The following is a 24,889-nucleotide window of genomic DNA, read 5'->3' as shown; positions in this document are numbered from 1 at the left end:
TGATCATGACAACCTTTTTCTCTCTTGCTCTTCAGATGGTTGAAGAATGTTGTGTGGAGACGTCTGGAGGTGTGGTGATGGCAGGTTGCAGGCTGAATATCTCACCTGAACCAGGCAAAGACAATCAGTTCTGGAGCATCACAGGAGACGGAATCATACGCAACAACCTCAAGCCCGACCTTGTGCTGGAGGTCAAAGGTCAGTACTTGCATATGCTTGAGAGAAGAAAGACAGATTGAAAACGAATGAAACAGAAAGGTTGGAATGAAACGAGCAGAGAAACCTTCTTCACATGCACATGGGGCGTGTGCGTGTGTCTGTCAGTCATAAAACTGCACCCTCCACTGACAAGCTCATAATCTCTTAGCGATGACACATTCTGATGTCACATCATACCTGTATGATATTTCTATTAGCAACTGTGCTCGATCTGCTCGGGCAAATACATTGACCCTCTCACATACATGCCAAAACATCCTGTCAGAGGCAAAGATGCGTCTGAATCTCTACTACAGATGAAGGGGCTAGTATTTAACACTAAATTGAAAATCAGCTAAATACATATCATATTCTGAAAACTATTATAGTAAAACAGTGATTATACATTAAAATATAATATATTATAAAAATATATAATTCATAAAATTTTAAAAGGTCAGTGTGAGTTGCCTAAGTATAAAGTCATTAAATTATTTCTTCCGCTAGAAATGTGTGCCATGATATCTTTACAAAATTTATTTTAAAATCCTTATGCAGCCATCAAAATTAATTAGAAAAGTCGCGTCATTTTGGAGCCATGGTGCTAAAAATATTTGAAAGGGAAGAATTTGTAAAATTGATCAGGGACATCACACAAGAAGTAAGATGAGGGTAAATTATTTATTTGGACTCCGATGGTAAACTCTGTTGAAAGATCACTGCTGTATGGCTCCTTTTGTTTGTCTGAATTCAGAATAAGGCTTGTTTAGTGGTTCAAATTACTGTGTAACCTGAGCACCCCCCTGACATCAGTCAGCTCTGCAGAAGCTGTCATTTGTTGCCATCTAGTGGTCAATTAATGTGTTACACCTCTTCAGTCTTGCATTAGCACTGGAATGGCCAAGGCAAAATGATATATTATATACACACATACACACAATATATATTTATACAAAAAAATATATACTTATACAATAGTTCTGGTTCTCGAATCTGATTGGTTGAAAACCTTATCCAGCCATGTGATATTCTTTTATCACACCGAAACCATTTCACAATTTGTATCACTCCGCATTTCTCACAGCAATAATGTGAAAGTAAAGCATCTATAAAATGCACACGTACACTACTGTTCAACAGTTTGGGGTCAGTACATTTCGTATTGTTTAATATATATTTTCTATTTTTGAACATATTATTAAAATGTAATTTATTCCTGTAATGGCAAATTTTTAGCAGACATTACTCCAGTCTTCAGTGTCACATGATCCTTTAGAAATCATTCTAATATGCTGATTTGGTACATAAGAAACATTTTCTTATTTTCAATGTTGAAAATAGTTGTGCTGCTTTATATTTTTCTGGAAATATTTTCTGTGGTACATTTTTTTTAATCAGGGTTTTTTGATGAATAGAAAGTTTGAAAGAACAGCATTTATTTTAAGTTAAGTTCTAATCTTGAGTGGTTTTTGACCTTGTCAATCTATTCTTCATCCAGGTGGGCAACAGTATGATAAGCACCAGGTGATTCTCAACACCTTTGATGAGCAGAAAACCAACCAGAGATGGACAGTGGAAATCCTTTAGTGCTTGAGTCACGACAGAGACTAATTCTGTTACTCCTGATGTTCAGCAGAAACCCTAAAATATCTGTCTTCAAGATGATGTGAATCTAAACCACAAAAATGACTCTGACGAGTGTCTCACTAATGGATTGTTATCCCAAGATGAGAAAGTGTGGGGGGACCAAATCTCTTGAAATCATCCATCTAGATTACAGTCTCTAAATAAGTGATGTGTGGACATTCAACAGACAAGGACATTTAAAGACACCTGCCACAGTTTCACTGGGTGCATCTCAATCAGCGCCGTAGTTCAGTAGTCAGGGCACTGACCACCAGGAAGTCTGCCATTTTAAGGGCTGTCTCAATTGCAAAATCCTTCCAGTGCACTGAAACGTTCGCTCCCTAAAAAGTCCCACAATGCACAGTGAAAACCAGCGAGCATCGATGCTGACTATGTTCCCTTAACGGAAGTTCTGAAGCGCGAAACATAAATCATGTGAGCCAGCTCACACTACACATGACAAGCGATAGATGTATTTTTAAAATACAAACCATTATTTAATTTTATTTCAGCATAATCATGCATCGCTAGACAGGTAATGAACATAATATAGCTAACATTTATAATGTATGGCTGAAATGTTGCATGTATATGTAACAAGCTAAGTATTTATCATAATGTCCTTTAAATAACATTAAAAAATAATGTCAGAAAGAGATCAGCTCTGCTGTACAATGAGGACATTGTCATGTCACTGGAAAGTCTTCAGTGTCCCAATGTGTATGAGCCGGACCTTAGCAGTGCCCGAATTAGTGTACACGACCTAGGAAGCTGATTGATGCACACCCATTGATGTCTTCTGTGCTTTTATTGCTGTTTTGTTGTTGCTCTCCATTGTCCCGGCAACACAAAGAACTATCCTGCTTGCAATGCAACGATATTACCAAAGGGGGCGCACTAGCATAAGATTTGTATTTAGCTGCACTTTAGGTGACCTTGTATATTTTTTTTTGTATTAGCGAAGAATCAAGGTTTGGCTAGTTAGTTTGACCCAGTTTACCCCTTGCTTTATGGGGCAAAAAGCATCTTCCTCCAATTCACGAGTAGCTGTGTATTCTGACTAAATTATTTTTTTAAGAATTACATAAATCATAGATATTTCACTATAGTATAGTAGGTGTTTTCTAGTGCCTTATTTTTGAGGGCTCTTAAAAGCTTTAAATAGACTATTTGTTCCTTGTCTGAAGGAAACATCTTACCTTCCTCGTCACATCTCAGGATGGTCGCTAGTAAAGGGCTTGTGCATGTTCTTGTGCTATCAGCCAATCAGCAGTCATGACATCATTTTCTTGTGGCTAGATATATCACATTTATTGCCTCAAAACAACCTGGCTGCTGAACGAAGCTCTCATGAGTAAAATAAGCACATTTTAAATTACACTCAAGGGCTCCTGCACCAGATGAGCAACTGCTGTTAAGATGATTGAGAATACAAATGGATAGTTTTCTCCAGGTATTACAGACTTCACTGAATGTAAGGCAGCATTTATTTGCCATTCAAACTCACTGAAAACTAAAAAATGTTTACTCATACCATTTTACAGTTGCTCTACAAAGTGTTTAACATGTCAGACTATTTTGCTAAATCAGTACATATTAGAACATTATTTAAAGGGATAGTTCACCCCGAAATGAAAATTCTGTCCTCATTTACTCACCCTCTAGTTGTTCCAAACCTGTATGAATTTCTTTGTTCATATTTTGAAGAATGTCGGTAAATACCATGGAAATCAATGGGGTCCATCAACTTTTTAGGTCTCCATATTCTTTAAAAGATCTGCTTTTGTGTTCAGCAGAAGAAAGAAATGTATACAAGTTTGGAACAACTTGAGGGTGAGTAAAAACGATGACATAAATGTCCTTTTGAGGTGAACTATCCCTTTAACGTCTCCTATTCGTGCTGATCTGGCATCAGTTCAGTCCTGTTCACAAACTCGCATCTATTAGAAAGGCAGCTGATCCTTGATCTGCTGTTCTGCTCTCAGAGTATTTTCTGTCTTTTCTTTTATAAAGATTTTTTGATGGTTGTTTTTGTGTGTGTGTTTGTATATTTTCCATATATTTGTGTTTAGTCAGTTTAAACGTTTTTATATGTTCATGATTTCCAAAATAGACTGTTACATATAGAATAAAAAGAAAAAACTTTAAAAGACTTAAGGTTTGCCTGCTTATTTTCCAATGCAAAATAAAGACACTAGCCATTAGATAAATGTTCTTTAATTCAACGGACATGGAAAAAAGTGTCAGATTTTTGGTTGCCACAGTTAATCTTTCTGGTCCTCAGTGATGGAAACCACAGTTTTACCACGTGCATGACCCTGCTCTACTTTCTGAAAGGCTTGAGGCACTTGAGCAAATGAGAACACTTCCTCCACCACGGGACGGACCTACAACGACACAACAGTTTACAAAGGTTACAATTAAAAGGACATAGGTGCAATTTTAAGACATGCCTACAAATACACTAAATATAAAGCCTGAAAATCTACTTTTAAAGTGTGTTTGTACTGCATTAGTTGATGCTAGAGTAAAAGTGGGTATAGTAGTTTAGTTGTGGGTGCTATGTGGTGTAGAGGTTTAGACTGGGTAAACCCAGCCCGATCTGCCAGCGATTTGGTTTCGAAAGATTGAACTTAGTCTGGTGATAGCCAGACAAGTAGAGGTTAGTATTCTGAGCTGATAAACAGAAAGCTGCTGGTTTGACCCATATGAGAACCAAGTTCTTGTCGTCACCATCACACCCTTGAGCACGATTTGCTCTGGGGAATGTCTCTGGAAAGAGTTTATGGCACCTTAGAAAAAAAATAACTGATCTGCTAAATTGATTTATCTCAACTCATTATCCAAAGTCGACTGATGCATTAAAATTTCAATAAGAATGAAAAATGTTATCGTATTATAATTAACTTTAAAGAAGAATGTCTTATCTAAACAAACACTGACCGCAATCTTAACGTTGAGAACGAAAACATAAACAAACCTGGTTACCAAACAAACAGGACATGCAGGCACAACAGTACAATGCTTTAAAGGAAACAAAAGATGAGATACATTTCCTGTCTGTTGCTCTGTATCACTGTTTCTTTTGCTTACCAATAAAGAAAAAGCTCCCTTAAATGCTGCTTAACATTACAAGTATAAAGGATGTATTCAAATATTATAGTGACTTTAATAATGTTCTTTTGGTTTCTTCTGTAATGTCTGATATTAAATTCATAAATCCCAAAGCTCCACAACTACTCCTTCAATGACGTGTCTGTCTTGTGTATGGTACAGTGTTTGCTATATCTGACGTCTATCATAAGATTAGTGGCCCTTCATACTGTTGGACGTTCCTACCATGGAACAAAAGTTGTCAAAACAAGAACGTATAATGACGGTTCTGTCTCATTTATGTGATCAAACAAACAGCCCAAGACTTGGAGTCATAGGTAAATCACAGATGTATTGCTGGTAAAGATAAGTGATTCTATTTTGACATGGAATCCTTTTTCGTCCTGCTAAAAGTTAACATCTGTAGGAGAAAGTAGATGCTATTTATTTTATCAGACGTTTAGTTGAGTTGCAGTTGCTTTTAATCGCTGTCGGCATGAATAAAGGGCCACAACCAGGGCCTGAAATTAACTTTTTTGACCACCTGCCACAGTGACTTTTTACCAGCCACTTTTTTTTCTCCTCGACATTAAGCCTGTTCACGTGCTTGTCCAGATTTGTGTGTGTGTGTATGTTGTAAATATAATTTATTCTGAAGAAATATTCTCAACAATGTTCAATCAGCTTGGACATATTTAAATCTGCATATCTTTGATATTTTTACCTTTTATAAAGGGCATTTTTTCCCCATAATCTTATTAAATATAGACTATGCTTCAGCTTTCAGTTTATATTCTTAAATTTGATCTAGAAATATAATAAGACACTGTAGGGCTGTTACCAATCAAATGAAATAATTTACAATGAAAAATTACAACTGCATTAAAACATGTTATGGGATTGTTTTAAATATTTTTGAATATACAAATAAGTAAAGTTGGACAGAATGTTGAAACATGAAACTAAACCACCAGTAAGTGGCAGCAGGTGACCGTTTTAATGAGTGAGTCATTGAGTCGATTCGTTCAAACGGTTGATTCATTCAAGAATGAGGCAGTCGTTTATGAATAGGTAATTGAATCTTGGATACAAACGACTCTTTCAAACACTGAATCATTCAGTAACATTGATTTCTCATCAAGAGGCTGCGCGAGCGTCAACAGTGCAATATTGTTACCGTCAGTTTATTATACATTAGGCTATTATTATCCACTATCGATCGCCACTTGCGCTAAATTAATGCAGAATCATTCTTGCATTTTGTTGATTCCCTAGTTTTTTGTTATTGATGTTTTAATCTGTCAGGTAAAATTATCTTTCACTTGCCCCTTCAAAAATTCACTTGTCCCACAATATTGTTCTTTAAATTGTAAGAATACACATTTGAGTGTTGTCAAGTTATTAACGAAATCAATATAAGTAATAATAACTCTTACAATATACATTTTTTTAAAATCTTTTAATTCATTGACGTCCCGTGTCACAGACAGTCATTCGAAGCTTCATGATGCATTGTTTTGAAATCGGTCATCACTATAAGTCGTTATTTAGGTTTTTTTTGCGCACAAAAACTATTCTCGCCACTTTATAAAGTTATTGTAGAACCTGCACTGTAGTGAGATGGATTGTAATGACGTCTTTAGTACCTTTTATAGGTCTTGAGAGTGTAAAGTGCATTGTGCCAATGGAGGCCTTTCCGAGCCATCGGATTTCAGCTAAAATATCTTCATTTGTGTTCCGAAGATGAACAGAGGTCTTACGGGTGTCGAACGACATAAGGGTAAGTAATTAATGACAGAATTTTCATTTTTGGGTGAACTAACCCTTTAAGAGAACTGACTGAAGAGACGGGAAGGAAAGAGCTTAGGCGGTTGACTTATAGCCTTGCTGCCCTATAAGGCAACGTCTTTGCAGGCAGTGTGAATGTGCGCATGAAGGGGATAGTTCACCCAAAAATAAAAATTCAGTCATCATTTACGCACCCTTAAGTTGTTCCAAACCTTGTTCTGCTGAACACAAAAGAAGATATTTAGAAGAATGTTTTTAACCAAGCAGATAGAGCAACCATTGACTACCATAGTAGGGGAAAAATACTATGGTAGTCAATGGTTGCTCTCTCTGCTTTGTTACAAACATTCTTCTAAATATCTTCTTTTGTGTTCAGCAGAACAAAGAAACTCATACAGGTTTGGAACAACTCAAGGGTGAGTAAATGATGACTGAATTTTCATTTTTGGGTGAACTATCCCTTGAAGATGCTTCACGAAACCTCATGATTTCACAGACTTCTAAGGCAGCGTTAGGGTTTAGAGAGCTTTGGTGATAACACAGCAAATGTTCAAATATAGCTGCAAGCAGCAATTATCGGGGCCAAGCTCAAAGAACATGACAAGTCATGTCAACATGTTAAGATGATTTTAGGCTGAAAAACTATAAATACAGTCACCAGTAATTTGATTTAATGGTTTATCACTTTCAACCAATAGGTGGCGTTGTGACCAAATTGATGTGCTGTGGTCACGGTGCGGTGACAATGACACATGCAAAGTTTGCTGTCAATATGCCAAAGCATTGCGAAGATACAGGCTGTGTCCGAAACCTGGAAAATGCTGCCTTCGGAGGACACATTTCAAGGCAGAAAGGCCTTGAATCTAAAGTTAGCTTCACTTCCTGTCTCCTGAGATGCCTTCATCTGATCGATTTTTGAAGGCTGCATATTTGTATCCTTCGCTGCCTTTGATATCCCACAATCCTGTGCTTTCCATTCTGTGGCAGTTGAGCTGAAAAAAAAAGATGGTGTCCGCAAGTTGCGTTTGCTGGTAAGTTTGTTTGTAAATGTACATTTTTTACCAACATTTTCCACTTCTGATGTCATTTCTAGCGAGAAATTACTAATGTAGTAATTAAATATTTGTTTAGTTCTCACCAAAGTTCTCTCTATTTTGCTGTAGATCATTAAACGGTTACACTGCCTAGGAAGTCTGTCCGAAATTCACCCTTCGCCGCAAGTTTGATTGACAGGCGATCTGACCAATCACATTGCCGAATCTGCCGTTTTGTCCGACAAAGCAGTCAGGAGAGTTAGGAGATTAATGTCGGTGGACTTGAACTTGGAAAAACGGTGTTTACTGACGTCTTTCTGTGGTTTAAACAACATTTCTTTTAGTGTCTTTAACTGAGGCGCTACAGCAATCACGGCACATTAAAGAGCCACAAAACGGTATTTGTTGTTTAAATTTCTTAAAAAAATGACCATTTCAAAGTTGAGACTTTGTTTCATATGAAAAGTAACTTGCTCTGTCCTGTCTGTCGGCGTGTTGTCAGTATCCTGTTTGCTCCGTGATGTATTTTCTCAACGTGAGAACGTGTGTGGTGTGAGAGCGCCATGGCTTGTCGGACATAGCAACAGTAACTAAAGGGGGCGGGTCTTTGCGAACAGTCAATTAGTTTCGTGAGGTGCCTTCTTGCACAAACGCTGCCTTACAAGCCATTGTCCGATAAGGCAGCGAGTCAACGAGTCAGCGGCCTAGGTTTTCGGACGCAGCCACAGTCTTAAGTCATTTTGGCATCATGCCTCAAATTTGTTGTTGCACTATACGAAAAAGTTTTTTCCCTCTAACATTAAGGGCGCTTTCACACCTACCTTGTTTGGTCCTTCTTGTCCGAATCAAAATTACAAGTGTGAAACCTCCCCCACACCACGGTCCGGACCAAACAGATGAAATTTGGTCCGACAAAAAGAGGTAGTCTCGGTCCGGATCAAACTGAACAAAGGTTTGGTTCTTTCTAGTGTGAAAGCTTTTTTTGTATGGTTTGTACTTTCAGACCATTTACAGGAAGTTCCTGTTTATTTTTAAATATTATAAAGTTATTTTTAAATTTCATCTAGGCTACATTGATTATGAAAAGTGAAAAGATGCGCAATATGTCAGAAGACAAGGTCAGAAATGATTTTGAAAGAAATTTTGTATGATTTTGCTTAGAAAGCCTTTCTTTAATGTGTATTTCGTTTTGTATAAATTGTATCTTAATTTTAATCAACGTTTAATCAGATAATTGCCTGAATTTAATAAATAAGAAGCAAATAGTCTATAGCAGACAATAATCGCGGGAGCGATCACATGCTTTGCACATGAACTGGAGCGCGTCTCAAATTAACCGAAACTCAGTAGCTACTTGTCTCACAAACATGAGAAATATGTGTATATAAAGCTTGAAATGTCCACTTTTAAACGTAGCGAAAAGAAAATAGTCAAGCAATAGTGGCAACGATATGCGTCCGTTGCAACGGAAGCGTCAGCGGAAGCGTTCAGCGCGTGTTTCAGCCTCCGTGTGTGAAGACCGACGCGGGTAAAGACATCTGTATTCGACTCTTCCTCTGCGCGACTCCTCCGAGGCAGGGACTCCGATAAGGCACCGAGTTATCTCCTTCTTCTCCCTTCATCTTTCTTTCCTTCCTCTCTCTAACCATGTGCGTCAACTCCATCCCCGTTATCTCGCAACCACGACCCACTATTACACGTAGACGGCACCGTAACACTGCTAATCTACTTCCTGTTCCCTCCTCCTCTAATGCCTCTCCGTCTCTTTCTTTTTCTGTGGGGCTATGGAATTCAGCTGTCAATAAAGCGGACTTCATTCCTGCCTTTGCCACTCAATCCCCCCTCAAAATCCTGGCCTTGACTGAGACCTGGATCCGTCCAGAAGACTCAGCAACACCTGCTGCTCTCTCTAATAACTTCTTTCTCCCACACCCCTCGCAAGACTGGGAGGGGTGGGGGCACGGGTCTTCTCATTTCTAACAATTGGAAATACTCATCTCACACAGCTCTTTGCAAAAACAACACATTTGAATATCATGCTATAACGCTTTCAACTCCCACTAAAATACATATTGTAGTCATTTACCGCCCCCCAGGTCCACTGACCACTTTTGTTGATGAGCTAGATGTTCTGCTGTCCTCATTTCCAGAGGATGGCTGCCCACTCATAGTACTCGGCGACTTCAACATTCACCTGGACAAATCTTATGCTTCAGATTTCCACTCCCTCCTAGCGTCATTCGACCTCAAACGCCTCATCACGTCACATACCCACAAATCTGGTAACCAGCTGGACCTCATTTACACATGCAACTGCTCTACAGACAATATCTTGGTCAAACCTCTACACATCTCAGATCACTTTTTCATCACATTTAATCTGCAACTTACTACTCACACATCACCAGTTCCTCCACCAGTTACTTTCAGACGAAACCTGCGCTCACTCTCTCCTTCTCATCTTTCCTCTGCTGTCTCTTCCTCCCTTCCCTCATCCACACAATTCTCTTCTATGGATGTTAACACTGCAACTGACACTCTATGCTCCACCTTAACTTCATGTCTAGACAATATCTGCCCTCTTTCTTTTAGGCCAGCACGAGCTACTCCCTCTAACCCTTGGTTATCTGATGTTATTCGTGAACATCGGACGACACTCAGGGCAGCAGAGAGGAAATGGCATAAATCAAATCACCCATCAGATCTAGCTAAGTATCAGTCTTTGCTCTCATCCTTCTCGAATGAAGTACACGCAGCTAAATATTCTTATTTCCAAAACAAAATCAGCAGCACCTCAAACTCACGCACACTATTCAGAACATTCAACTCTCTGCTCTGTCCTCCTCCTCCACCCCCCACCACCTCCCCATCTCCAGACGACTTTGCACAATTCTTCACAAACAAAACAACAACTATCAGCAATCAGCTCTCACCCCCACACACTGTGGATTTTAGATCAGCCACTTCCACGACCGAACATACTCTCTCCTCATTTTCCACACTCACTGAGGCCGAAGTATCTAAACTTCTCCTCTCCAGCCATCCTACCACCTGTCCTCTCGATCCCATTCCCTCACACCTCCTTCAAGCCATCTCTCCTACTCTCCTTCCTGCACTCACACACATCATCAACACATCCCTCTGCACTGGCACTTTCCCTACCACTTTCAAGCAGGCTCGGGTAACTCCACTGCTTAAGAAACCCACTTTAAACGCATCACTCATAGATAACTACAGACCTGTCTCTCTCCTGCCATTCATAGCAAAAACTCTTGAACGAGTTGTTTTCAACCAGGTTTCATCCTTCCTCTCACAGAATAACCAGCTGGACTCGAACCAATCCGGTTTCAAAAGGGGCCACTCCACAGAGACTGCATTACTGTCGGTCACCGAAGCCCTGCGGATAGCTAAAGCTGAGTCCAAATCATCAGTCCTTGTCCTCCTTGATCTATCTGCTGCCTTTGACACGGTAAATCATCAAATTCTTCTGTCCACCCTCTCATCACTGGGCATCACAGGGACTCCGCTCCATTGGTTTGAATCTTATCTCACAGGTAGGTCCTTCAAGGTTGCCTGGAGAGGAGAGGAATCCCAAGCGCATCAACTGACCACGGGGGTTCCTCAGGGCTCAGTGCTTGGACCTCTCCTTTTCTCCATTTACACTACTTCATTAGGTCCCATCATACAGGCACATGGCTTCTCATATCACTGCTATGCTGATGACACTCAGCTCTACCTTTCATTCCAACCAGACGACCCCACAGTAGCTGCACGAATCTCCAGCTGTCTGGCTGACATCTCTGCATGGATGAGTAAAAATCCCCTACAGCTCAACCTGGCAAAGACTGAGTTCCTCATCTTTCCCGCCAGTCCCACTATGCAACATGACTTCACCATCCAGCTAGGTGCATCCCTGATCTCCCCTTCAAAATCAGTCAGAAATCTTGGAGTTACATTTGATGACCAGTTGTCCTTCAGAGATCACATTGCTAAGACAGCTCGCTCTTGCAGGTTTGCGCTCTACAACATCAGGAAGATCAGACCGTTCCTAACAGAACACGCAACACAGCTTCTTGTCCAGGCCCTGGTTATTTCTAGACTTGACTACTGCAATGCGCTTCTGGCTGGACTCCCCTCTTGTGCGCTCCAAACACTTCGAATGATCCAGAATGCAGCGGCACGTCTCGTCTTCAACGAGCCCAAAAGGACCCACGTCACTCCACTCTTCATCTCTTTGCACTGGCTACCACTCGCTGCTCGCATCAAGTTTAAGTCGCTGACGCTTGCCTACAGAGCCACTACGCACTCAGCTCCTCCATACTTTGACTCGATTCTACGTCGTCACACCCCCACCAGAAGCCTTCGTTCAGCTAAGGAGCGAAGGCTTGTGGTACCATCACAGAGAGGCAAAAAATCCCTCTCCAGAACATTTTCATTCAACGTTCCCAGCTGGTGGAATGATCTGCCCACCGCCATCCGAAATGCGGATTCATTGACAACATTCAAAAGTCAACTAAAAACTCATCTCTTCCGTGAGCACTTAACCTCCAAAAAAAAACAAAAAAAAAAACTTTCTTTTCCTCCTCTTTCCCGCCCTACTCTAGCCTGTGCTACACTGAGAAATGTACACGGACCAAGTATTTCAGGCACTTGTTGCGCTCACTCGACTCTTCACGACCAATCGCTTATTGTACCCCCAAGTTGTAAGTCGCTTTGGATAAAAGCGTCTGCTAAATGCATAAATGTAAATGTTCATTCATTCTTGTCAAAGACGCTGACGTCAGACGCACGTCCGTATACAAACCAATCAATGTCCAGATGCAGCCCACATAGATGACGACGAGTGGACGCAAGTGTGCCATGTAAAGTTCTTTAGTGCGCTCACATAATTGCAATGTGAAACCAAACCAAAACTAACCGAATGTATAAAATGTATCAAAACATGAACTTCGGTTCGGACCTTGGTGCGGACTTTCAGGTGTGAAAACGCCCTAAGTATTGCCTTTAGAATTCGAATATAATTCGAATTTTGATAATATTTAAGAAATAATTTAGAATTTAGCTTTGCAGCCATTATGACAGCCCTAGTTGGCATAGCCGGAAGATGATCTGGTTAATTTTTTGTGAAAATCCGATAAACCATCAAGGAGGAGTTCCAACAAAGTCCCTTAAAAATCTTTTACGTTTTTTTGGCGGGAAAATTGGCACTACAGAAAATGACGTCATATGGTTCATAGCCACAGAATCAGAGGGAAAAATAATTTTGTTTCTAGCCCTTACAGTTCAAATGTTATTAGCATAAACATGAGTGCAACTTACGACAGACTCCAAATTTGCTATGGTGACAGTTGAGACTGTCCTCTATATGTGTGCTAAATTTCATAACTTTCCCGCAAGTGCTTCTATGGGTTGCCATAGACTCCCATGGCGGAAGAATAATAATAAGAACGCCAACCATTACAATAGGTGCCTATGCACCTTCGATGCTTGACCCCTAATTACCGCAATACTAATTTCTCACTAGAAAATGACATCAAAAGTGGAAAGTGTTGGTCAAAAACATACATTTACACACTTTCTGATTACCAACCACAACTGTCAGACGCCATCTTTATTTTTTAGCTCCACAATCACAGAAAAGAAAGCACACGATAGTGGGATATCAAAGGCAGCAAAGAATACTTCTATGCTGCTTTCAAAAATCAGTCAGATGAAGGCATCTCAGACAGTAGACAGGATGTGACACGATCATTGATCTCGAATGTACCTTGTTGCCCTCCTACATCCGTATACTGTCTGCGGAGGCAGCATTTTTCAGGCAGCTAGAATCTCACACACATCAAATACACTCAGTCTGATGTACCTTTCCAGAATCAACCATTTCACTGATCTCGTCCAGCGTAGGGCCACTTGGAGCAAAGAAACCCCAGCGATAGTGCACTCCTTTCCTGAGGTGCTGAGAAAGAGAGAGAGAGAGAGAGAGAGAATTAGTACTGAACAATCTTCTACCTCCACATCTCTGAGTTGACAAATTAAATTGCGTCAAGTAATCAGGTTTAGGTTCCCGACCCTTCTACACTTTAATTTCCTCCGGTCTTCCTTCATTCTGGATTAGTATTTTCATTTTCATACATTCAATCATTCCTTCTGTCCCTACGCCACAGGGCAGGGAGGTGTAAAGCATTGGTGGGTCATAGCAGTGAAGGGAAAGTGTATTTGATAATAAAAAAAAACACCATTCACCGAGTCATCAGTGGCTGCAGCGAGAACGTGTTTTGTGTCAGGTACGTCCCATGAGAGCAACTATGAAAATGTGTCAAAATGACACCTGATATACATTTTCAGGATTAAAAAAAAGAAATGTTATGAAGTAAAATGAATATGAAATATTTTGGTATTTTGCACCATTTATATGGGTAAATTTGTGACATTGATCATGTGACTCTTTGTAGAGACAGGGTCAGATGTTCTTGCTTCCACTGAAGCACAAGATGGGCTTTGAGATTTCATCTCAAATCATGCCGGAGAATATGATCATCAGGTTTGACACAAACTCGTGGAGTTCATGCAGCTCCAGTCATTAAAGCAAAAGAGAATTTTAGAAACCAAATAGAATTGTTTTTGTTTTTAATAAGCCTTTTTGTGTGGGCGTAATGCCAGACAAACAGTGACAAGGGTTGTGTGCAGTTCCTGCTGAAACTCAGGAGTGTGAATTGCTGAGACATGAGCCACTTCAAATAGTGTTTTGACAAACCACAAAATTTGTTTATCTATACACTACACTGCAGTATACAAAAACATCAGTTATTCAGCAAGGATGCATTCAATAGTTAAAAAACACAAGACATTTATAATGTTACAAAAGCATTCTATTTCAATACTGTTCTTTTGTAATTTCTATTCATCAAAAATATGATATTAAAAAATGTTTCTTGAGCACCAAATCAGCATATTAGAATAATTGCAGAAGGATCATGTGACACTAAAGACTGGAGAAATGATGCTGAAAATTCAGCTTTGAATCACAGAAATAAATTACATTTTAAAATATACTAAAATTGAAAATTTTTAATTTGTAATACTATTTCACAATATTACTGTTTTACCGTATCTATGAACAGCCTTGGAGAGCAAAAGATATGTCTTTCAAAAACACGTATACAGCTCTGGTAAAAATGTGCGTCTCTTATTTTTTTCCAGAGCTGTATATAAGAAATATAAGAAAACCTGGTTTGTAGGGTGGGGGAACTTACTATTATTTTGGGGGTTTTTTTCCTGAAGTCTTTCGATATTTTTAATAAAGTGATTCATACAAGCTGCGAATTCACCCACACATACATCTGTATGAAAAGGTCATGGTTATACACTGACAAACCATAAAAAATAAGAAGAGTTAAAGCCTCTGTGGCAGAAGAAACTCATTCTAGATGTTTTCCACCAGCACATGGACAGGACAGGAAGTCCCTACCTTCATCACTTTGCATCCTATGGTGACTCCAGACTGCATCATTCCGTCTGCTAGTCCCAGTAGGTCTGTGTTATGCAGGAACGGTGTTATTAGAGTAACATATTTAGCACCATTCCAGGGTTTCAGAAAATCTAGTGCCCATTTTTCAGTTTCACCACCAACATTGTCTAAAATCAAATCAAACCTGAAAGAGAGAAAGAAATAAGCTCAACTTCCGTCACAAGTTCCATCCAAAAACAATCACTGACTGGTTGCCCAAAAAACTAACTTTTCTAAAGCCTGTAGTTGCTTTTCAACCGGTTCAGCAGTGTAGTCCACCACATCATCAGCGCCCAGATCTCTCACCAGCCGCTCTGCCTTCTGGGAACATGTTACAGTCACATGGGAGCCCCAGGCCTTTATCATCTGTAGAAAAGTAAAAACATCTTAATCAAAATGTCAATTATCCAGTGCTGATACACACCGATGAATGATTATGTGTTTTACTCATAGACTGTAAAAAAAATATGTGATGTCCGTGACGTCACCCATAGGATTCTGATGAGCAGTTTTGGGGCGCAAAGTATGGACGAGATGGCCCGTTGCCATCTTGGCAGCGCGTCACTCCCAGATAACAGAAAATGGGCAAAAAGGCAGGACGTAGGCTGAGCTGAAGTGACGCGATGACTAACAGACAGCAGATAAATGGCTATCCACCTGTCACTCAAAGTGGCCACGCCCTTATTTATGCCGAATTTTAATGCTTTATATAATGTAAACGAATGAGTTATAAAAAAAATTCACCCCCCTCACAGTTGTCATGAAGGGCAAAATTAGCTATATAGACCAAAACCACAATTTGTACCAGGCTGTAAACATGTTTTAATCTGCTGTAAAGTTGGGCATTTTAGCATGGGGCTCAATGAGATTCTGCTCCCTTCTGGAGCCTGTCCCTAGCGGCCAGTCGATGAATTGCAGTATATGTCACTTCCGTATTTGGCTTCAAGAGAAACTGCGGGAGGTTGCCGCTTGGTTTTACTACTCATTAAAGGTGTAGTGTGTGAATTTTAGCGGCATCTAGAGGTGAGGTTGTGAATTGTAATCACCCAAAGCTCATCCCTCCCTTTCGAAGCACATAGAGTAGCTACGGGGGCTGACACAGGACAAAAATGTGGTCATCAGAGAGAGCAGAGAGTAGCTAGCGCTCTGTAGAGCAGTTTGTCCATTTAGGGCTACTGTAGAAACATGACGCCGCAAAATGGCGACTTCATTGTTAGTAGATATACAGATTGCGGTGTATTTAGATAGAAATGGCTCATTCTAAGGTAATAAAAACATAACGGTTCATTATGTAAGGTCTTTATACACCACTGATAACATAGTTATGTATATTCAGGCCCGTCGCAAGGAGGGTGGAACATGTGCGAGGCCCAGGGGTATATTAACGGGGGTATACTGTTGCTATAGTGACTAATTATTTGTTGTTTATGTGGATATTTAAGGGGGAAAATAAAATAAATTCAGTTTAACAGCATTAGGTTCAAGAAGTTAAACTGTAGGCTACCCGAACTGCAGTGCGCACATTTTGACGCTTAAATTATGTTGGAAATTATGAATTGGTCACCTTCAAAACGGCCTGAATCCACTTGAATGAGTTTGGACTGCTTTCTCTCACTTAATCATCTGAAGCGATTTCTCACTCAGTAAAATAAACAGACAGTATTGAGAGAACAACCAGCGCTGTTTTTCAGTTGTTTTCCTCTGTGAACATGCGCTAAATGGATGTCTGACAATTGAATTGCTTTTTTGCAGTTTTCACATTTAAAAACGTTTAAAACGTCTAGAGATATAGTAGCCTATAGGCTTTACTCGTTCTGTGGCACTGATGCTCCGAAAGGTGCGTAATAGTTAGGCTATATGGTTATTTAACTTTACAGTGTTAAATAAAAAACCTTTTGTGCGTACCGTCAGATGAAATGCAGGCGTCCTGCTTTCTCCGTCCATGCAATACATGCACATTCTTCAATGAGGGCGCATTTCTGGTGTAGCCTATTTACTTGAAGTTCTTAGACATGTATGCGCATGAATCACTGTCACACGCACAGTCTCACGCAAAGAGAAATATTGTAGCCTATTGTAGTTACTGCATAGCCTAATACATTTTTAACAAGCAGAATAATACAGCATCATGATACACATTTTTATCTGTGTCTTTTTAACTATTTTAGTATTTTGAAGGACAAAAACATAAACTTTAACTGTCGGCTTTTACATCAAGTCAGCTGTCACTTTACTTTGCGAGGCCCTGGTAAGGCGCAAGGCCCTGTGCGGTCGCATAGAGCCTTATAAATACTACACACGGCACCTTTAAGTATTTTATAATCTAATTCCAACATTTTTGTAAAATGATTATGCAAAATGCAAAACATTATCATCATCATCATCATCATCATCACCTGTATAGCAAAGGTTCCCACTCCCCCTGATCCTCCCAGGATAAGAACACTGTATGAGGAAAGGACAGATCTTAAACAACTGCACATCTATTATGATTCATCTAAGCCTCTAAAATAAGTAAGAATTATATAAAATCACCTTTGTTGAGTTCAAGTGTTGCTGAGATAACTGTCTCAAGCAAAGCAGTACTTTCTGCATATAATGTACGGCTTTCTTTAAATAAGAATAATCTGCTAAACAATGTAACACATTTGTAAATACATGCTTCAATCTGGTAATTAATGTCGTTTTGTAATTATTTTGGGATGCCTAATTTAATTTTCGTACATGCTAATTCAGTTAATACTATGGAGGGCATCAACAGAATAAATCAGCCAATTATAGGCTGGAGAAAGCAGAAAGGAACAACAAGTATTTTTAGTTTAAAGGTGTCATGAGATATATGCTGCTCTGCATTTGAAGTTTTGGGGTTTCATGACCCTTTAAGCATGTGAAATGAATACAGTGCTTTGCCCTTTCCAACATTTTTCTCTTGTCATAATTCTTCTGGTGTTAGAATAGTATCAATGCTGCTGTAAAAAGTACAGAAACAAATATAAATATAAAAATTTTTATTCTATGTGAGATGACCCTATCAAATGGATGAAATGAAGACCTGCTACTCCCACTCGACTCAAGAGGAGCAACGGACAATGTGGTACTATCACTGAAAGATGAACCTGAACAAACAAGTACTTGCCGTTTCTTAGCGCCGTTGTCTTTGTTCAGGCCACCGGTGTTGACGATGGCAGACCAGGCCGTTGCAGCCACATACGGGATGGATGCTGCTTCAACATGCCCGAGCGATTTGGGCTTATGGGACACCTTAATCACAGAGATGAACAATGAACTTCTCCATGTTGGAGTAATGTAATTATGAACAACAGTTGTCATGTGACGTGTCAAAACTGCTGTACTGTTCTCTACATATGTGAATGAATGCTTTAATCCGTTTATGCTACAAAAACATGAATCTGAATATTACCTCATTGGCACTAAGCACTACAAACTCTGCCAGGGCTCCCTGCTTCCATGGAGGGACAGCGGCCCACACCTAACAGAGAAAAACACTTCTAAAATACAGTGCAGACACTGGCCTAATGATGATGACGTTAGGGTAATTATGGGACATTGCATATTAGGGGTGTAACGTCACATGTATTCATCCCGAATCAGCCATGGTACGGATGTACACTCCAATCCAGAAGGGGCCACACGCGGTAATGCAACCATGTTTGCTAACCACCAAAACAGGAACAAGAGCAGAAGAAGAAGAGACGATCTTTGCACCAACTCAAAACAACAAATGGCACGCAAGAGCTTTCTAGTAGCAACGCAACCCATCACGGTGTCCTCGTGGAAAGGTGAAGTAGGCTCAGATGTAGATGGCATTTTTTCCTCGTTCTCACTCATCTATATAGATATATATATATACATACACCGATCAGGCATAACATTATGACAGGTGAAGTGAATAACACTGATTATCTCTTCATCACAGCACCTGAGGGGTGGGATATATTAGGTTGGCAAGTGAACATTTTCAATGGCTAGACGACTGGGTCAGACCATCTCCAAAACTGCAGCACTTGTGGGGGTTCCCGGCCTGCAGTGGTCAGTATCTATCAAAAGGGGTTCAAGGAAGGAACAGTGGTGAACCGGCGACAGGGTCATTGGCGGCCAAGGCTCATTGATGCATGTGGCGAGTGCAAGCTGGCCCGTGTGGTCCGATCAAACAGACAAGCTACTGTTGCTCAAGGGCACGTAAGCATCAGAACCGAACCACGGAGCAATGGAAGAAGGTGGCCTGGTCTGATGAATCACATATTATTTTACATCCAGTGGATGCCCGGGAGCGTGTGTGTCGCTTACCTGGGGAACACATGGCACCAGGATTCGCTATGGGAAGAAGGCAAGCTGGCGGAGGCAGGTGATGCTTTGGGTAATGTTCTGCTGAGAAACCTTGGGTCCTGCCACCCATGTGAATGTTACTTTGACACGTACCACCTACCTAAGCTTTGCAGACCATGTACACCCTCTCATGGAAACGGTATTTCCTGGTGGCTGTGGCCTCATTCAGAAGGATAATGCGCCCTGCCACAAAGCAAAAATGGTTCAGGAATGGTTTAAGGAGCACAATGAGTTTTAGGTGTTGACTTGGCCTCCAAATTTCCCAGCTCTCAATCCAATCGAGCATCTGTGGGATGTGCTGAACAAACAAGTCCGATCCAAGGCCCCACCTCGCAATTTACAGGACTTAAAGGATCTGCTGCTAACATCTTGGTGCCAGATACCACAGCACACCTTCAGAGATCTAGTGGCCTCGACGGGTCAGGGCTGTTTTGGCAGCAAAAGGGGGACCAACACGATATTAGGTCATAATGTTTTGCCTGATCGGTGTATACACAGTTATGATATATATATATATAATAACAACAGAATAGAGCACCTGATCTCCTGGTTTAAAGTAGTTCACATCCAGTCCACATTCCATGATCTCTCCGGATACATCACGCCCCAGGATTAGAGGAAACTCATTGCCTGCCTGGTTTATGTTCAGTGGGTCACGTTTCATGGCCATAGTAGCTGCTCCATAACCACCTATAGGAAACATGAAAGAAAGACTTTATTAAGTAGTTTATTAAGAAAATATTTAAATGGATTTATTGAACATTTTAAAATGAAATACATGTTTTTCATTTATGGCATTAAAGACCAAGTTAGGCCAGTCCCAACATGCCTTGTGACTCATCCTTTCACAATAACATAATAAAGTGGTATTTTCTTACATGACTTTGCATATAGGCAAATGGTGTAAATGTGAGGATGAATTTACTAGGCAGTTGCGTAAAAGCCACTGATATAGATAAGTTGTAAAGATACTTAATGTTTGAGAAATAAATGTTTCAATAACTATACCTTCTAAAATCCTTGCCCATGACCTAGAAACACTTCATCTTACTGTTTCGAAAATCTGTGCATCAAAATTTTTACCATTTCTGAAGAGCTTTCAGGAATATTATCATATAGACAACTGCATGCATATTAATTTTACATAATAGACCCTTTTCACAGACTTTGATGACTTTGAAATTTATTAAAAAAATTATATGTGCATTTATAACACTAATTCTTTGTATTTTATTATTTTTGCATAAAATTACAAAAAACAAGTTAACGCTGCTGTGAGGGTGTTTCTAATACAGCGTCTATGGGAGTGATGGTAAAAATGTACTTTTGACTGCCGTTATCAATCTCACTCTATTTTTTCCCTCTTTTTGAAAGATTTGTGAAATCACTATTGTGGCGTTTTTCTTTTGCTATTTGAGCAAATGGGCAAAAAAAAATATTTAATGTATTCTCTCATTCACAGTTATAATATTTAACCCAACTATGACGACTTCCGCTCTGAGAAAGCCAGAAATATGAAAAGGGTCTATAAGCTTTTTTGGGAATACAAACTGCTACAAGATGTCCTGATCACAGTGTTGGGGTTGATTTTGAAATACTGTAACCAGTGGTTGATTTTGAAATTTGAATAAACAGTGTTGTTAAAGTTAACTAAAACTAAATCTTTTAGAAAATGTTTTGTTATTTCAAATAAAGCTAAAATAAAATATAAAGACTAGATAAAAGCACAGTTACTAAAAGTTCACATTACAAATATATAAATAATTCAAAATATAGAATACAAAATAATTCTAAAATTCTATAACATGGTGATATTTAGCAAGCACCACTAATGACAGCTCACAATGACTATGCAATTCTTCACAATTGTGATATTGCATGACATGGTTCCAACATTTTCTTCCCTCACTCACATATGCCATATGAAAGTGCCCAACTTATCTGAACCATGTAAGATGCCTACAATCATTCTACACGATATAAATAATATATGATACAAACACAATGATATCAGTGATGTGACCATCACATACCCCTCATACTGATGTCGATGGGGTTAATACCCGCAGCGTGCACCTTCACGATCACTTCATTAGGATAGTGGATGATCGGAACAGCCGCGTTCTTGGTGAACCGCAACACCTCGTTTTTCCCGTATTTGTCGATGACCCATGCGGGCATCACAGTCCTGCGGGAGGCTGAGAAACTGAAGCTCCTATACTGACCCCTCAGCGAGCACAGCAACCAACGTCTACACATGAACATGATTGATCAATCATACAAAGATTCCAGGGTTCTCCTCCTGAGGATATCTCTTATAGTCTCATAAGCCCTTCATCGATTATAAATAAAAACCTACAGTTGCTTGATAACACACTCACAAGTTCAGCGAAAGCGCATCTCATGCCCTGCAAAGTCAAAACAATCCGGTGAACTTTCACACGACGTACTGAACCAATCACAAGCCACAGTGCGTTTCAATCGACCAATCAGAGAGCAGAAATGATGGAACGTCAGCGAGGTCAACAGAAAGTGTCATGTCAGCCTCCAGTGCGGCGTTTCGTCCGGTAGCAGCGATGCTCGGCCTGTCCATTAGAGAGGTCTGTGCTTACTTTAACCTTAAATTAATTTATACCTCTTAACGTTACTTGTAACCAAGAATTAAACTTTATGAGTATTCACCGGGCTGTTTTTATTGGCACTGTTTCGTAATGTTATACAACCGTTTAAAAACAGCCAATAAAACAGTCTGGGTGTAATGAGATTTTTAATTTGAGCTTAATATCCAGATACATGGCATATATTATATAACTACTAAAATGTCAAAACACTCTAAATGTCTTAGCCCCATTTCTTGCCTACTACAGGTGTCCCAGGCACTGAGGGATGGAAAGGTGTCTGCCACAGAGCTCTGCAGAAAATGCATCAACCAAATACAAAGGACACGTTACCTGAATGCTTATATCACCATTACAGAAGAGACAGCCATGGAACAAGCACAGAGAGCAGACAACAGGTTCCGCACAGGTATGTGTGCATCACATAAAATGTATATTTACCGGTAATTCATGGCTGAATAATAATTTCCATGTGCTCTGTGTATTTTTTTTGTTAGGTAAACCTCTTGGTCCTCTGGACGGCATTCCCTTCTCTGTGAAAGACAACTTCTGCACGGAGAACATCGAGACCACCTGTGCTTCAAACATGCTTAAAGGTCAGTCAAAATAAGTTAACACAAGATTGAAGCATAAAAACCTTCACTGTGTCACGGATGATTTGTGAGCAGTTTACATTAAGTCTGTTTGGATTTGTAGGTTACGTTCCTCCATTCAATGCTACAGTTGTGCAGAAGCTGCTGGATCAAGGAGCAGTTCTTGTCGGAAAAACTAATTTAGATGAGTTTGCAATGGGGTGAGATCTCTTTATTAATGCTACTGATACTGTACATAGTTGATCAAAGTAAAAGACATTTGTAATGTTTTCAAATAAATTCTGAAGTTTCTATTTATCAAAGAATCCTGAAAAAAATGTATGTTTACACAAAAATATTAAACCGCACAACTGTTTTCAACATTGAAAACACAAGAGCTCCAAATTAACATTGAAATGATTACTGAAGGATCATGTGACACTGAAGACTGGCGTAATAATGCTGAAAATTCAGCTTTGACGTCACCGGAATAAATCAAATAAAAAATAAAAATTGTTATTTAAAATGTAATAATATTACACAATATTACTGTTTTTACTATTTTCTGTATTTTTGAGCAAATAAATGGAGTCTTGGTGAGCAAGAAAATAGTTTATAAAACCTGTTTACTGTATCTATTTCGATTGAATAGATCGTGTCTGCAAGTTTGAGCATTTCCTCTGACTCTCTCACTTAAGAGCTGGCAGCACAGATGGAGTGTTCGGTCCAGTTCGTAACCCATGGAGCTATGCAACCCAATACCGTGAGCAGAGCAAAGAAGATCCAGATTCTGATTGGGCAGTCACAGGAGGAAGTTCAGGAGGCAGTGCAGCGGCAGTGGCTTCTCTCAGCAGCTTCCTGTGAGTCATAATTCTTCATATGATTCTGCAAGCTAAAGCAGTCACCAGTCAAAAAATACACCTGGACTTTCCCTTCAATACAAGCATGTATTTATTTAGCAATTTAGTCCTCTGTATTTAGTTAATTAGGTAAGAGATGTTCTTGTGCACGGAGTGAGTTATGTATATGTACCAAAAACACTTTATTACATGAGGCTTCATATACAATGTGTATACATATCTGATCTGTTCTATGGTGGGGGGTTTTCTCTTAGATCCTTGGGATCTGATACAGGAGGCTCTACACGAAACCCTGGTTCTCTCTGTGGGGTCGTGGCTCTGAAACCCACTTACGGCCTACTCTCTCGTCATGGACTCATCCCTTTGGTCAACTCAATGGACGTGCCGGGAATCATGACCAGGAGTGTCCATGATGCTGCCAGTGTCTTGAGTAGGAGAGCTTTCGTTCATTAACCTATCAGAGTCACTGATTTACGTTTGTACTTTGTTTTATGGTGGTTTTATTTTTCAGGGATTCTGCAGGGCCAAGATGAGAGAGACTCAACAACTATCCAGGCACCCGGCACCCCACCTAGCCTTCCTGAGCACTTTGACATTAGAGACATATGTGTTGGCATACCGAAGGTAAAGTTGCCTTCAGACCATCCACTGGGTGACAGCAGCTCAGTGTGGTTAAAGGGAAAGTTCACCCAAAAATGAAAATTACCCCATGATTTACTCACCATCAAGCCATCCTAGGTGTATTTGACTTTTTTTTTTTTTTCAGACAAATCAATCAGTTTTATTAAAACATGTCCTGGCTAATCTAATTATTACAATGGCAGCCCAAAAAAGTGCATCCATCCATTATAAAAGTACACCACACGGCTCTGGGTTGTTAATAAAGGCTTTCTGAAGCGAATCGATGGGTTTGTGTAAGAGTAAGAAAAATATCCATATTTAAAACTTTATAAAATAAATATAGCTTCTGGCGGACCGCCTTCCGCGTTGAACTTAAGAAGAAATGTTAAAGGGTTAGTTCACCCAAAAATGAAAATTCTGTCATTAATTACTCACCCTCATGTCGTTGGACACCCGTAAGACCTCCGTTCATATTCGGAACACAAATGAAGATATTTTAGTTGAAAGCTGATGGCTGAGAAAGGCTTCACACAGGCCTCCATTGGCATTCAGTACATTGACACTTCCAAGATCCATGAAAGGCACTTAAAACGTCGTTACAAAGTCTATCTCACCACAGTGGCTC

General features: G+C 39.8%; 3 protein-coding genes across 5 annotated transcripts in view; 2 read left to right on the top strand and 1 right to left on the bottom strand.

Moving 5' to 3' along the window:
- The window catches only part of crybg1a (crystallin beta-gamma domain containing 1a), a 59,336-nt gene extending 55,385 nt beyond the window's left edge, over window positions 1-3,951 (top strand). For both annotated transcript variants that reach the window (XM_079833629.1, XM_079833630.1), the window contains 2 exons: window positions 36-198; window positions 1,697-3,951. In XM_079833629.1, coding sequence (XP_079689755.1) covers window positions 36-198; window positions 1,697-1,785 — 252 coding nt within the window. In that variant the 3' untranslated portion in view covers window positions 1,786-3,951. The remainder of the gene's footprint in view (window positions 1-35; window positions 199-1,696) is intronic.
- A 75-nt stretch (window positions 3,952-4,026) lies between these two features.
- On the bottom strand, window positions 4,027-22,049 carry rtn4ip1 (reticulon 4 interacting protein 1). Of its 2 annotated transcripts, XM_079833633.1 has the most exons (10): window positions 21,975-22,045; window positions 21,627-21,844; window positions 20,132-20,283; window positions 18,668-18,736; window positions 18,383-18,507; window positions 17,643-17,691; window positions 15,476-15,612; window positions 15,208-15,391; window positions 13,603-13,695; window positions 4,027-4,211 (listed from the first exon to the last, which is right to left on the bottom strand). In XM_079833633.1, the coding sequence occupies exons 2-10, from the start codon at window positions 21,772-21,774 to the stop codon at window positions 4,089-4,091; spliced, it is 1,080 nt and encodes a 359-aa protein (XP_079689759.1). In that variant the 5' UTR covers window positions 21,775-21,844; window positions 21,975-22,045; the 3' UTR covers window positions 4,027-4,088. The 2 variants fall into 2 exon arrangements, with proteins under 2 accessions (XP_079689759.1, XP_079689758.1); XM_079833632.1 differs by having other exon boundaries at window positions 21,627-22,049.
- qrsl1 (glutaminyl-tRNA amidotransferase subunit QRSL1) overlaps window positions 22,007-24,889 on the top strand; it is a 20,089-nt gene continuing 17,206 nt past the window's right edge. The window contains exons 1-7 of the mRNA XM_079833631.1: window positions 22,007-22,193; window positions 22,461-22,620; window positions 22,709-22,807; window positions 22,908-23,004; window positions 23,482-23,643; window positions 23,898-24,073; window positions 24,155-24,267. Coding sequence (XP_079689757.1) covers window positions 22,131-22,193; window positions 22,461-22,620; window positions 22,709-22,807; window positions 22,908-23,004; window positions 23,482-23,643; window positions 23,898-24,073; window positions 24,155-24,267 — 870 coding nt within the window. The 5' untranslated portion in view covers window positions 22,007-22,130. The remainder of the gene's footprint in view (window positions 22,194-22,460; window positions 22,621-22,708; window positions 22,808-22,907; window positions 23,005-23,481; window positions 23,644-23,897; window positions 24,074-24,154; window positions 24,268-24,889) is intronic.

The sequence above is a fragment of the Gobio gobio genome, assembly GCF_949357685.1.
Source record: "Gobio gobio genome assembly, chromosome: 13".
In the NCBI taxonomy this organism is placed as follows: domain Eukaryota; kingdom Metazoa; phylum Chordata; class Actinopteri; order Cypriniformes; family Gobionidae; genus Gobio; species Gobio gobio.
Note: the sequence above shows the minus strand (reverse complement) of the source record. Positions and strands in the feature narration are given on the sequence as shown.

What these genes read in the sequence shown, in the direction of transcription:
- rtn4ip1 (XM_079833632.1), bottom strand. Translation starts at nt 21,858, where the DNA reads ATGTTCATGTGTAGACGTTGGTTGCTGTGCTCGCTGAGGGGTCAGTAT. An exon ending in TAGTGCTTAGTGCCAATGAG is followed by an intron (nt 18,508 to 18,667) that starts GTAATATTCAGA and finishes TCTGTGATTAAG; the next exon opens with GTGTCCCATAAGCCCAAATC. An exon ending in GACAACGGCGCTAAGAAACG is followed by an intron (nt 17,692 to 18,382) that starts GCAAGTACTTGT and finishes TTCCTCATACAG; the next exon opens with TGTTCTTATCCTGGGAGGAT.